General features: G+C 29.9%; 1 protein-coding gene across 1 annotated transcript; it reads right to left on the bottom strand.

Annotated features, from left to right (window-relative positions):
* Positions 1-2,937: 2,937 nt before the first annotated feature.
* Positions 2,938-15,466, bottom strand: LOC137836601 (serine/threonine-protein kinase PBL34-like). The gene is made up of 6 exons (XM_068645263.1): positions 15,271-15,466; positions 14,529-14,860; positions 14,124-14,259; positions 4,607-4,743; positions 4,421-4,526; positions 2,938-3,452 (listed from the first exon to the last, which is right to left on the bottom strand). Exons 1-6 carry the CDS (start codon positions 15,464-15,466, stop codon positions 2,938-2,940), a joined length of 1,422 nt encoding a protein of 473 aa, XP_068501364.1.
* Positions 15,467-15,909: the final 443 nt, after the last annotated feature.

Genomic DNA, 15,909 nt, shown 5'->3' with positions numbered 1-15,909 from the left:
TTTTAGAGGAGACTAATGGTCTTTTTTTAAGACATTTTATAGTTTCTGCACAATATTATATTTTTTTTTTCATTTTTTAATTGTATAATCCATTGACCTTATAAACTCTAGAATTTAAAAAAATAATTTTTTTCTGAATTTTAGAATAAAAAGTATTTTTGAATTTAGAATTCGAAAGGTATTTTAAAATTTTAAAAATATATTTAAAATTTTAAAATTTAGAATACAATTTTGTTTTTAGGATTCTAGAGTTTTCATAAGTATTTTCAAACTAAAAAATATCAAACATCAAATATTTATACATTTTAAATATTTTAAAAGTGTCATTATACATCAATAAGTTTTAATAAGAAATTCAAATGAAAAATAAATTGTATTAAGAAAATATAAAAATATATTCAACAAGTTTATTAGGAGCCTTTTTCAAAAGCCTCATAACAGATATAAAAAAAAGACAGATTTTTTATTAGTAGTAATAAATGATAATTTATCTAATTAGAGAGACTGGTCCTTTATTTATATTTATTATAATTTATCAATAATTTGTAATATTATAAATGAATGTGGTCAATATTATAAAATAAGAACATTTACTTTTTAATGAAATTAATATTTAATCTTTCACATAATTAATTGGTCAACATTCAAAACTTTCACCATCTCCCACTACACCTCCTACTATATTTGTCTATATTATTACATATATATTTTAAAGATAAAATTATAGAAGGACATGTTATAATTTTTTTCCTGAAAATACTATAAAATATAATTGATTAAAAAAATACATGAAAATCTAAAAAAATGTATATGTTTATTACTTTTTTTGTAATTATTTTCAAATTCATTATGTTATTGTCACATTCTTTTGATGACTAATTAGAAGAGTCCAGTAATAAAATCAATTTAAGTTTAAAGAAAATCTAAAAGAGATAAAAAAAAATTTGTATTAGATAATTCTTCTTTCAAACAAAATATTAAAGTCATTTTTTCAACTTTGTTAATTTCATGTGACGCCAAACTATTATTGTAGAAGAAATATGAACATAGGTATGTCTTATTATATATATATATATATATATATATATATATATAATATTCACATAATAACAAATTCATACATTACTTTATTAATTACACATTATTTTTTTAATTTATAATAATAAAATATAATATTAATCAATTTTAAATTAATAATTATTCAATCATTTTACAAACATATTCAACATAATTTATATTCTTCTTATTTTTTTTCCCACTAATTCTATATCATCGTTCTTATTAATGTATATTCCTACACTATTTTTTAAAGTACTTTGAATAATGTATATATGTATGCAATTGTTTTATTTTATTATTTAAATTAATTTTAATTTAATTCATTATTTAAAAATCTATACATTTAAAGTATTCATAGTCAAATAGCGTTATTTTATTTTAATATTATTACTTCAATTAATTACATATATAATTTATTATTTAAATATCAAATTATCTATACACATCATTAAAATTTTCAAACTACATTGCTTATTTCAATTCCACATAATTTTTATATTTATAAAAATAATGAAACCATAATTAATAATGTAACATGATTTTTGTTTTCTATGTTATTTTAGAATTTTTTTATTAAATGTTCATTTATATTTATTTATAGCTGTTATTTTCTTAATTAATGTAATTATTCAAAGTTTTTGAAATATTCCATTTCATGATTCAACCTTTATATATAAATAGTTATTAAAATTAAAAATTTAAATTGAAAAAAAATATACACACTTAATTATTAAATTCTTTTTTTTTTACATTTTCAGTTTTTTAAAAACTAAAGAAGTTTCTAATAATACAAACAATTTTTGAAGCAAAAATTCTTATATAAATAATTTTGAAAGAATTCTTTTTTCTGTATTTTTAATCGAAATGGCGTAGCAAAGTAAAATGTGCTATCTCTATATATAATTTGAACTATCTCAGTAAAAATTATGTTCAAGGTGCTACTGGCGAAAAAATTTCTATTTATACCTTATTATTGTACTTCCAACCTCGATGTAATTGGGCTAAGCTAGCTTCTATTTACACCTCCATATCTTGTTCAGCACCTCCATGGGTGGTGAATTTACCATTTAAACCTTAGTAAAAAAACCCTCCACCACCCTCATTTGTTCTCTTCTTCGCTTTTTTCATGTACGAAAAATTTCACCATTCAAAATCCAGCTGCAGAGAAATGTAAAAAAGTGTTAATACATATTTCGAATTTTAGAATTTTGAAAGTGTACGAATTATACAATTTAAAAATGAAAAAAAAAAATCCTACTCTTTCATCAAAAAGTAATTTTGGAAATAAAAAAGTTATGGAGTAATAAAAAAATTGACTTGGGCTATAAGATACTCCTTGCACCTCAATTTACTAATAAATTTGCTTTAAAAAAGAAGTTATGCAACACAATTCCATGAAAGTTAACAATAAAATTGTAATTGAAAAGTTTATTAAGTTTTGAAAAATGTTTAAAAAATAAATAACAGAAATAGTTGAGTGATGTTTCAATCCTTTTGTTTTCTTAAAGCGATTCGTTGAAGGGCGACAAACTTTTGGAAAATAGAAACTTGCTAAGGAGACAAATACTTTCAAATGTAGGTCAAAAAGAGTTTAGAAAATAAAAAATTATTTTTAGAAATAGTAAACAAAAAAGTTCCTATTTTTTTAGGACAAATATAATAAAGATTATAGCTTTCATAAGGGATGAGAAAAATGCATGAGACCAATTTCCATAACAATCTACCCAAAGGCTCTTTTTACTTTGTACTTTAAATTGCTAACACTTTGAAATTGTTAACCACAATATAAACTAGACAACATGGTAATTCCACTAAATTTTGGAGAAAAATGGTTAAATGCTCAAGAATTTCATACAAAGGTTGAATGAAGATGAAACCTTAAGAGTTAGATGAAGATCCAAGCCAAGGATTTGGTGGAGGTGGAGGTAGAGGAAGAGGGTAGTATTGACACTGTGGTGAAGCTTGAAAGCACCTTAAAACATTTGGTGATGAACTTATTTCAAAGCCATACTTGTTAGCACTATCATGGTTTGAAGGACCTACATCCATTCTACCAAGTGAGGTTGAGGGACCAACCTCACTAACCATCTCATCATGCAAATACTTCAACTTATGAACTACTTCACTCATAAGGGGTCTTGTTTTAGGGTCTAGACGAAGACAATGAGTAGCTATCCTCATTGTCCTATGAGCACATTTTGTTGGGTATTGCCCTTCAAGTCTAGGATCCATCAAATAATGAAAATTTGCTTTGTTTTTTAGACGAGGCCGCAACCATTCTACCAAGTTTTGTTCTTCTGTAGCCATTGTTTGATCCAAGGCTCTTCTTCCTGTCAGCATTTCAAGCAGAACAATCCCAAAGCTATAAACATTGCTCTCAGAAGTAAGGTGGCCTGTGTCAACAACATTCTTAATGTTAATAACCATTTGAGTAAAAACTTGCACCATAAACTACATGGAAGCTTAAATTATGCATAAGTCATTAGTCAAATAATGTGATAAGAAGACAAATTAAAAAGGAGAAATTTTGTGTGACCCTAATTAATTATGGAGATTTTGGTATGTAGTTGAGTTTTTAACCAGTAGTTGTATGAGTTTCTATTTGATGAAGTTATGTCATCTATATGTTTTGCCATTTGGTAAGAAGAATTTATTCAACTTTTAACCCAAAAACTAGTTTAATGTTTTTGTAATCAACAAAGATAATATACATACTAATTGTAGGTACAAGAACATAAAAACCCATATAGGCAAAGATTACAAAACTTTTTCCATCATTTAGTCACTTAATATTTATCTTTCAACTTAATATATATATATATATATATATATATATATATATATATAAACTAACCAAGACTAAAAGACTATTTCCTATGTTATTTTGTCCAAGTGAGAATGGTATAACTAGAACTATTTTTCACATTGAAAAGGCAAATGTAGAGGAAATCTTTGCATTAGCTTAGCTAAATGGTTGGGTATGGATAACCAACACACACCATAACTAACTTTTCATATTCAAACTAGTATATTTGTCCAATTACCTGTTTGAAAGAGCTCCAGTAAGTCCATATTAAAAAAGGTTTTATCTTCAGATGTTTTGTCTTGTTGTTTATCATAAAACCTATTTGAACAAATGTTATTACAGACAAGTAAGTATTACAGACAAGTAAGTATTACAGACAAGTAAGTTCTACGATAGAAAACAAGACAAAGGAATAATATGTCTATACTTGAGTAATGGATTTCTATATTCTATTTTATGTATAATTAATGTTTCTATATTACTTTAGGATAAACAACATTTGATGATCCAACGAATTAGACAAGTTTATGTTGGGTAGAAGTTATTCTGACTAACCTGACATCAAATACTCAGGAGCTTCATAGCCTTTTGTTACAACTACTTTAGTTGTTACATGAATTTCTCGAACAAGACCAAAGTCCCAAAGTTTTGCATTGTAGTCCTGAGATAAAATGATATTAAGATGTAGGAAAAGTTGTATTATATAAAAATTAACATAGTAAGAGATTGCAAAGTTATTACCATATCCAATAGGATCTTAGATGTCTTAAAATCTGGAAATATTATTGGCCTTGAAGCTTCCTCGTGTAAAAATGCAAGGCCATTAGCAGCACCAATTGCAATTTTCATTCTCATAGGCCATGTAAGTAGAAGAGTTTCTGCTCATACATCACAATATAACTTGTTAATTCAATGATTTATCTAGCATGTATAATAATAATTAATCCTGTTTTAATCAAAATAAATTTGAAATGGTATCCAAAATTAGATTAAAAGTACAACTTAGCGCATTAAAAAAGTAACATTAAAATAGAGATAAAAAATAACATTAATAACAAGGCAACTTTCACATTAATATTTGCGCCAAACTTAAAAGTAAATGTACATTTGATTTGTGGAAAGTTATCATTTTCTAACCTTAGATTGTACTAATTTGCCTAAAAATATATTAAAGAGAATAATTATGGGATGCCGACTATGTTTATTGAGATGGGATTGAAGGAAACAATGTGGGGAATGTAGAAATATAAAGAGTCAATATATGTTGTTATGTTTCAATTTTACAAGAAAAAATTGATTCATGTTAAAAGGAAGATATAACAAGATTAATAAAACAATTTATATTAATGGTGTTATACGTCACACTAAGACGAAGTATTTCATCTTTCATTTTCGTAGTTCCAAATATGAAACTTTGAGGGAGTTTACACCTATATATTTAATGTGATGGATTGAGAACATTTTTTTACTAAGAGACTAAAAGAGAGTATTGTCAAGAATAATTGATAAAAAAACAAATTGTCTTTTGGAGTCTAGAAAAGTTGTCTCTGAAATAACATATGACTCTTTTTAGAAATATTTTTATCAACAAATAATTAATTAAATTAAGTGGAACATTTTAGGGATGTCCTAACCCATTTACACAAAATGTAAGGGGTTAGTCAGCATCATTTTCCAACATGTTTCAACCCAATCCTAACATACATTGGTGTTGAAAAATTGGTATTCCTAAGGCCTCCAAAGTTCTAATCCAAATACTCAACCTATCTCGCAAGTTTCTATTTCTACATATGATCACCTCACTTGGCTTATCCACAATGCACTTAGAATACCATAACCTAGCCACTATTTCCTCTACTAGACTTCACATATGTATTTCCCTAATTTCAACTATAACAATTAATGCACTATGAAACCAGACAAGGGATACACAAATGCGAAAAATCTCTCCCACTTGTTGTAAATCAATCCTAATTTTTTTTATAAAGATTTCGGCTAACCCCCCAAGTTATATATACACAACATATATAAAAAAACTTACCAAATGTACACCAACCAATAGGAATAGTTGTAATTATTACTGTTGAATCTAAAACTGAACAAGCAAAAAAAAAATGAACTTCTCTAACTCTTGCAAGAACATAATAACACTCAATTCAATTTAGTAACTCTCCCTTGAAATTTTTTGTCCTCAAACTCAAATTCTTTTACTAGAAATATATGTGGTATGTGATCCACACCCAAGCTTTCTATTGTGTTATAAGAAAAAAATTCCTCTTCATTCACAATGTTTATTTTAAAAGATGGTTCCATTTTTACGACTTTATATACCATATATTATTGTCACCTACATGATCACCCATTTCTTGTTATATCTATGGATTAACTATAAAGTAGAGAAAGTCAACAAATGTTCCTTTGTTGAATTACGACCACATGATTGAATATCTACTTGACTATTACTTATCACATATGTTGTGGAATGTAGTGAACAAAATCACTACAAAGCTATCTACAAACATAAATGTAATTACGATAAAAGAGAAGAAATCACAAAAGATCAGTAGAAGGTAAACAAAGGAAGAAATAATAAAGAATCAACATACTAAAGTAACATGGTTCAATTGAAGCCTTAAAATAAATTCAATTCATGTCCATGATAAAATTCATTATGAACCAAGGATTACAAATCAAATATTTTGTCTCAATGAACTCTTGCTCAACTCACTTTATAAAGTATAACATAACCATCTCAATTAGCTTTCGTGAAATGTTCATAAACAAGTGGAGAAGACATTTCTTACTACTGAGTTAAAACATCAGTAGGACAATTAGTTGAAGAACATGATGAAATCCTTTAGTTTTTCTTTTTCAGAGTGACTTATGAATCTCATCTCATGTATCAAAAGCTTATTTTAATGTGGAAGGTGAGGGGTGAGGGGTGAAAGATGATTAGAAATGGGAATTCTATCGGAAGTATGAGTAGTTTAAAACCAGTGCTGGGAAGGGTAGGTCATTACTGGACACAAGGATTGGTGTTAGTAAAGAAGATAGTGTTACAATGTTCAACGGTGGAGATTTCACGTTTTTGTAGGTTTTGAAGGAGGTTATTGGTATATTACTTGGTTGTTTTTGCTAATGCTTTCATGTGGTTTATAACCATAGTAGAATGACTTTATCTTAGCTAAAGGCTAGGAAATATTTTCACTTATGCAGGTTGTGAAGGATTGAAGAGACAAGTTGTGAAAATAGATTGAAGAAGCAGAGGCATAGAATAGTGGAATAAAAAACAAAGGTTTGGTAAAATTTAATGTAGAAGTATTGAGTGACAATGTGAAGGAGGGACAACAGGTGCAAATTGGGAAAGTAAAGAAGGATTAAAGAGTTTGGCTTGGGAACAAAGTTTTAAAGAAATAAAAGATGAGGAGGCTTGTCGAAAAATCCTATGCAGAGCTAGCAAAAGGGCTTTGGCTAAATGGTTAACTGATAGGAGATGACTGCCAAGTCACCATGTTGCGTTGCTTCTGGATACTGATGGAGTATGGACATAAAACTCAACCATCAATGTGATTGCAACATGAAGTATAGGTTGGCTGGGTGGAGGATGTGGTGGTGAATATAGACTTAAATTTATGCCGGTGTGGGTTAGATCTTGATATACAATGTCTTAATTACACGTGTTTTTATTAAAGATGTGAAACAACGTCTTAGCTAAAGGCTAGGAAGGTTGGTTTTTTGTTTTTCAGGGTGTGAAGGTGCGACAAATTAGGCATAATGCAGTTGGAATATCGTAGATTAAAAGAGGAGAGAATGCATATGAAAATGGAAGCCTATGCAAATCTGGATAAAGCTGGATGGTGAACATAGTTGGACAAAGATCTTTATGCAAAGGAGAGAAGGTGGAAATCTAGGCTTGTATGGATCAGATCTAAAACAAGAAATTGAACATGGCTGGGAAAAGGTAATTATGTAGAGGGGAGGAGGATTAGGGGGAAGTGCCCAATTTGCTGAGACAGAAGCAAAGATTAATAAAGGGGTGGCAAATGGGCAGTGGTTGAGGGGATCTCTAGAAGGGAAGTTTTGTAATCATAAGTAAGGTTAGTTAGTTTTCTTATGTAAGAAAACAATATCTGATAGGTAAGTAAGCCAATTTGGGTTTGGGCTAGGTGGATGTTATTACAAGGTTGTTAGATATTCTGGTTGTGTTCCATGCTGTAGTGGTTTTTTATTTTTCTTTGTATAAGGGTTGGAGCATTTCTGAAATGCTCATTTTTATTAAATTAATTTTTCGCCGATAAAAAAAAACTAGGACAATTACTCTAGACAACATTAGTCTCAGTAGAAGCTAATAGGCTAGACACTCTAGTAGGACTATCTACCACTGATATGAGAAGACACATGTCTTTTATTGGACACCCAGGTGGAGTTATTAGGTTTAGGTACCTGGACAAGATTTTATGAACCAATCTTCACAAATATCCACCTTAGTTCAACACAAATCTTTTGAGTAAGACTTTTGTCTGCAACTAAGTTCATTACAAGCTTAATCACTAATCAGTTGGATGAAATCCAAGCAATGGAAGACTTGTCTGGAAAAGTGTTCACAATCATAATAAAAGGAGTATAACCTATTAAGACCTTCCACACCTTCACAAATCCCTGAGAAATCTCTTCTCTTAGAAGTGTAGCCTAATGTCAATGTGCTTTGTTCTTTGATGTATACTTGATTCTTTGATAATTGTATAACATTGTTGTTCTCACAGCAGACAGTTCAAACCTAGTCTTGCACCCTCAACTCCCTACCTAGACACTTCTACCACAAGGATTTCGTTACCACTTTGATCAAGACAATGTTCTCTACTTCAGTGGTTGGCAAAATCACTACCTTCTATACATTGACCTTTCAGCTAATAACAATACCATAACTAGGTAATACATAAATTGTAAGAGATTTTTATGATGTCCAAACACTTAATATGGTATGAGTCAAAATAAATTTCTGTTGAGAATCTTTGGCATACCAATTTGTTTCATCATAATTTGGAACTTTACCAAGTTTCCCTTTCAAATTTTAGAGGATCCACTTAAGAGCTTACTAGTGGCTTGTCTAAGGTTTGACATGAACCTGTTAACAAAACTCACAACATAGACTATGTTAGGGTGAGTGCAAAGTTTTGCATATGGAATTACTCTATAAAGTTTTGCATATGGAATTACTCTATAAAGTTTTGTTCCTACACCATCTTAGGAGATTGTGTATCACTCAACTTGTAGTGTGAAGAAAGAGGTGGAAAACAAACTTTAAGTTCGTCACTCCAAACTTGTCAAGGATTATTTGAAGTGGGTCTCCTAAGACACATATAGACGTTCTAGATCACCTAGTAGCTTTATGATCCTTCATGTCAAATTCGTCATTTAACTCAACGTTAACCTTCTAAACCTTAGGTTTAATATTTATTGCTATTAGAATGTTATCAACACACAACAATAATAATGATTTTTTTGTTACAAACTTGAACTAGGCATAAGGATCATACTTGCTCCTTTTAAAATCAATACTTGTAATGAACTTGTCAAACCACTTGTTCAATTTCTTAGGGGATTTCCATCCTTGCATTTGAAAATCCATTTAAAACTGACCAACAAATGGCTAAAATGAGTACATATCAAATTCTAGGCACTGTTCAGATAAAGTGACTTTATCTCCTCATTCATGACTTTTAACTATTGAGACTTCTTCTTACTTGTAAGGGAAAATCATACGCTAAAAAGTTCATCTTCTAACACCTCACTTGTAGCCACTAAGGACTACATAATAAGCTCTGCGTATTTATACCTCTCCAAAGCTTCGATTGTTCTCCTAGCTCTGACTGTATCAATTTTGTAATCATCAACCCAACTATCTCCATCAGAAACTCCTTTTCTATCTTTTACCAAATCATTTAAATCTTCATTTTGTAGAAAATCAGGTGCTTTTTCTATGCCAAACTCAACCTTAATGTTCAAATTCACACCATGACAACTACATCTAGACTCACATTCTAAAACTCCTGGCTTATGAGACATCTCGATTTCATTGAAGATGATATCTTGATTGATGATACACTTCTTAAATCCTGTCTTAAAACACCACAGGCAATACCTTTTCACACCTTTTGGATAACATAGGAGCATGCATTTATTGACAAACACATCTAACTTCCCTTGCCTTATATGAGTACAAGCAACACAACTAAAGATTTGCAAATTTTTAAGGTTAGAGGAATTCCTTGACTTGATTTCTTTACGATTTTTCAAGTGAAATGTCATTATGGGACATCTGTTGATAAGGTAGGAAACAACAACAATAGTTCTAGCCCAAAACATCTTTGAAACACCAACATATTAGAATGGTCATATTAAACCTTTAAACTAGATAATTATGTTGTGAAGTCCCGACTATCATTTGATACCTTTGTATGCCATTCTTCTTACAAAACTTTTTAAACATTTCTAAACAAAATTAAAGACTATTATCAATTCTAAACCACTTCATTGTCTTATCGATTTAGTTTTCTACTAGATATTTCCAAATTTTGAAATTGTCAAAAGCTTTGTCCTTAGCCTTTTAAGGATAAAGTCAGAACTTCCTCAAATAGTCATCTCCAATCGATAGTAATATCTCGCAAGAGTGTGATCAAGTTGTAGACAATCCCCGTAGGTTAGCATGAACATAGTTAATAATACCTTTTGTTCTCTGTTTTTCTACATTAAATTGGGTCCTGCAAGCTTTCCCTTGGACCCCATGATCACAAAATTTCAACATTTCAACTCTGTCATTTCCAAACAAGCTTGGATTATACAACTGAACTATTTTTTTCTTGCGTACATAACCTAAATTTCTATGTCATATCTCAGTATTGGGCAAGATGGTATTCTTAGTAGGAAGCACTAATACAAATAGTACAACACCTTGTAAGGCATAAAAGTCATTTTTCCTCATACCCTTCATCACTACCATGGACTCCTTCATTAGCATCAAGATTCCCCACTCACCTTTAAACATATATTCTTTCTTCTTAAGTTCACTGAGAGATATTAGGTTACATTTCAAGCTAGGTGGAAGCCTAACTTCTTCAAACACTCTCTTAGATCCATCATGTGGAAAAGACTTGGTGTTTCAACTCTAGTTATCTTACAGGATTTGTTATCACCAAGGAGAATTGAATTTCCTTGAAGTTTTGTAAACTCCTAGAGCCATAAATTATTATGTGTCATGTGAAATAAGTAATTAGAATCCATATCCAATCACAATCACTTTACACTAATATAGACCTCTGGTGATTTATAAAAGTCTTCAACTAAAGTTGTTTCACCAAATGTTGGTGGTCTATTCGAACTAGATAATCTATAACCTTTATTTATTCTCAAGACATAACCTTTTGGTGTGACCTTCCTTTTTGCAATGGAAACATCTAATATTCGATGCACCCCCACCATTGAAATACATTGACTTCAACATCCTTCTACCACCTCATTTATCATTGGTAGAGGATCTTCCCCTTCCTACAAGGTTGTCTTCTAAATTAGATGACTTAACATCAAACTTATCGTTGATATCTTTCAAGCTTAGATCAGCCTGAACTTCCTCAAGAGAGAAAGAAGCTACAAAGAGTCTATATTCCATACAACAAGATTTGCTTAAAATGATTATACGCCTTAGGCAACAAACATAACAACAAGAATGCTTGATCCTCATAATCAACCTGAACTTCAATTTCTCTTAATCAAGAATCAACTAATTGAATTTATCCAATTGTTTATTAATTTCGTTTTCACTACTCACCTTGTATGAGTATAACATTTACTTAACATATAAATGATTAACTAGGTATTTCTTCATGTATAAGCTCATGAGGTTCATCCTTAATCTTTGTTGTGATTTTCCTCTTCTAAATATGCCTCAATACATTGTTATCGAGGCTAAGAACAATCACATTTTTTAGCCTTCCCCAACAATGTTTTCTTTCCCTTCTACGCCATGAATACATCAAGCCTTGATTCACCTTCTAGAGCTTCAAGTAGGTCTTATTCAACCATAAGAGCTCACATTTGAACAACCATATTCCAAAATCATTTGAACCAGTGTAACACTGTATAAGTACAACACGTGCTTTAGATATTGACAATTAACTACGAATTTTGTCATGTACAAGCTCTTGAGCTTTGTCTATAGTTCCCTACGATCTTCCCTTCCAAACTTGCCTCAATACCTTATTATTGAGCTAAGAACAATCACATTGTGAGACTTGTCCAATAACGTTTTCTTGCCCTTCTCCATTGTGGCTACATTAAGCTTCAATTCACCTTTGAGTGCTTCAATGAGGACTTATTGAATTAGAAAAGCACGCAGTTTCAACTGTTACAATTCAAAATAATTCAATCTAGTGAATTTTCAACCCCATACTTTTGTGAAAGTCATGGTGATTGAATTTCACATTCACTACACCACTTTTTTTGTGGAATATACACAAAAATAAATCACTACAAGATCATCTACCAACACAAATAAAATTACGATAGTAGAGAAAAAGTTGTAAATAAGAAGTAAAAGCTAAATAAAGGAAGAAACAAGAAAGATTCAACATGTAGAAATAACGTCGTTCAATTGAAGTGTTAACAAACTTCAATCGAAATTTTGAATATAATTCATTATGAACTAGATATTACAACTCAAAGTTTATGTTTGTTAGTGAACTTTCACTTAACTCACTTTAAAAAGTGTAACAATTGAACTTACAACTCTTATTTAGTTTCCAATTATCCTTATAAGTTCTATATGTAGTAAAAAACTATCTTAACTAAATTTTGTGAAAGGTATCTAAACAAGTAAAGAAGATATGTAAACAATGTTTTCCACTACTAAATTGAAATCTCACTAAGACAACTATTCCAAATGACACTAATCTTAATAGAAGCTAAGAGTCTAGACACTATTGAGACTATCCACCACCGATATTAAAATATGCTTACATTCTATTGGACGCTCTAATAAAGTTAGATAGTTTAGGAACTTTGACAAGATTTTACTGATCTTCACACCATACTCTCCCATCAAAACACTCTTGCTTTATTAAATATGTTTATTTTTTTTATCAAAAAAAAGTACCTAAACAGTATGATTTTCCACAATCACTTATGTTTTTTAAATTGTTTTAGTTGTATTTGACTAATCCATTGGATCAAGTTCTCTACTTCGTTATTATTCCTAATAAAACCATGACCATGGTCATGACCATCTCCACTCCAACTCCCATATCCATATCCATATCCTTTCTTGTATCCTACCCATATAATTGAGTTTTGAGTAGATTTTATTATACATATCCATGAGTTCTTTCTTTTAACCACATGTTAATTTTTTTTATCAGTAAAGTATTAAATAAATTAAAAAAAAGACATTTTAAGAGTGTCCTAACCCGTATACAAGTACTAGAAAACTCTCACCATGTGTAGGCTTATAGGCTTATGCTTGTGAAACATTCCTTCCTCTATTTTAATAAATACACAACAACACTAACCACCTTTTATATTCCATTCTACAACTTCCTCGAACCAACAACTTGTTTCTCTAAACCCACATATTCTCCTTAGATCTTGCCACCTCCACAATCAATGTTCATTTTTCACTTCGCCAACAAAGATTTATTAAATAACTTTAAATCTTTAATTTCTAGTTCTCCACACTTTTTAGTTTTATAGATTGTTCCCAACTTACGCATTTAATTTATTATTCTCCCTTTTATCGAAAAGTTCTATGAAGTATTTTAACCTTCTTAATAACCTCTTCTGCCATCTAATAGATACATAAAGAATAAAGGTAATGCAAACATCAATCTAATGAGAGATACTCTCCCCATAAATGAATCACTTTTGAAAACATGTGTTTAATATGAAATTAAAGGTACAAAAGAGAAATTGAAATATGGTTTATGCATAATTAATTGGTGTATGGGAAGAAAAAGGAAGGAATGTATGTTAGAAAAGAAGGGTTGGAGATATGAAGGTAATGATTGAAATCAACAATGATAATGTATTTTTTGTGGCACGGAAACAAGTTTATAAAGAAAAAAAAATATTTTCATTTTTAATTATAAAAATAGTTTTTTTTTTAAGTAAAGCAATGAAGTTAAAGTGGAGTAATAAAAAATAAAGACTGAAATAAAATTTTCAAACCATAACTTAAAAATAATGAATTATTTGGTACATTGGGACATACTGCTGAATAGTTGCTTCTCTAAGCTCCCTTGACACATATATTCATGCACTAGTAGTCTTTTGCCATCCTCAATGCAAAACCCTACTATTTTAACCAGATTTAGATGATTGAGTTCACCCAGAAAACTAATTTCATCCTGAAAAAAAAAATGAAAACATTTTACTTTTTAACAAACAATATAAACAGTTAGTGATGTAAACATTTTATACAAAAAAAAAATGAGCAATTTACTCATCAACACCTTCTCTAGTATATTGAGATTACACATACCATTGGAATGTATTTAAAAGGGTTAATAATGATGTGTGCAATCTCAAGAAATCACAAGACATGTCAATGTAAATTTGCTTAGATAAAAAAATAACAAACAAATGAAGAAATTTAGTTAGGGTTAGCATCACATACAAGCCATTCCTTATGATCTTGAGATTCATTCAAGTTGAGGGCCTTCACTGCAATTGGAATTCCTGTTCCAGGTCTTGCTGCATAGTTCCCATATGGATTAATCCAACCTTTCAACAAAATTCCAAACCCTTCTTCATCATGAAAATTCTCAACCTTAAAAGTCCTTGTTGCCAACATAAGATCTTGAAATGTGAACCTTCGAAGAAGCAAAGAAGCTTCAAACAATTCTTGATCTGGAACACACGATCTTGCATAGCTACTTAAGCTTCTGTTTGATGAGGATCTTTGGGCAATTGATTGCTGTCTATCAACATCACTGTTAACATTTTTTTCTGCTGATTTTGGAGTGAAAGCAAAGTTATAATAAGCAACATAAAATGTAGTTAATTTGCAATCCCAAGAAGATATTGAATTGCCATTGAAGTAATTTTGTTGACACATGCATAGATTTGGTTAAACTTATTTTTAGAAAGGAATTGATTTTGTGTGTGTTTTTCTATATATTGAGAGAACAAAGGTTTATGCATATATTAACACCTAATTAAAGAAAAAGAAAACTAATGTGATAATTGATATGATTTGAAGTAAGTGTTCTTATAATTACATGCCATATAGGAATTAAGTAATTCAATATAAGCCTTTATTAAAAGAAAATCTTTAATTGGAACAGGAAACAAATATGAACTCTTAACAAGAATGGTGAAACAAGGTAAGAATATCTATATTTATACACCATTTTTACCTTGATTGATTTTGTTTCTGGTTGAAGCTTCCCCTTTGGAACTCCAAAGCATGCAACCTAAGAAAATCCTCAATTTCTTCCAAAATCTTGAACCTTCTTCAGAAGTTCCATGAACAACATCTTTGTTGTTTCTTCCTTTCTTGGATTTGCCCCCAATTGAGGTATCAACCCTAATACAAGCAATGTTTCTTCCCATATTTTCAGTTCAAACCCCTAAAAAATGAACATATAAAAATTTCAGCACAAAATTCTTAAAGATGAAAACATATATAGAAGACAAAAATGGTAGCCACAATGCACTTTGAAACCTTTTGTCAATTGATCTTAGAGTATGCTTCGTGCTTATTAAGATGAGTATTAGAGGGAGAATGTGCTTGTTAAGTGTTTGAATATATTTTATGTGGGTCAATGTGTGTACTTTTTTTAAATAATAATAATAGTAATAAATGTTAGGGTGGTGAAAATGCATTTTTAAGATGTTATTTATGGGGTCCGTTAGTAAAAAAAATCGTCATGAAAGTCAACCATTCCACCAATAAAATTGAGTTTAGCAACACAAATAAAAAAAACTCTAAGAGACCATTTTTTATAACAGTTAAAAATTTGCTGACTTGAAGGTTTTTTACACAAAATTTAGAT

Source organism: Phaseolus vulgaris, chromosome 4 (assembly GCF_000499845.2).
Source record: "Phaseolus vulgaris cultivar G19833 chromosome 4, P. vulgaris v2.0, whole genome shotgun sequence".
Lineage (NCBI taxonomy): Eukaryota > Viridiplantae > Streptophyta > Magnoliopsida > Fabales > Fabaceae > Phaseolus > Phaseolus vulgaris.
The sequence above is the reverse complement of the archived record's forward strand: the minus strand, read 5'-3'. Positions and strand labels throughout refer to the sequence as shown.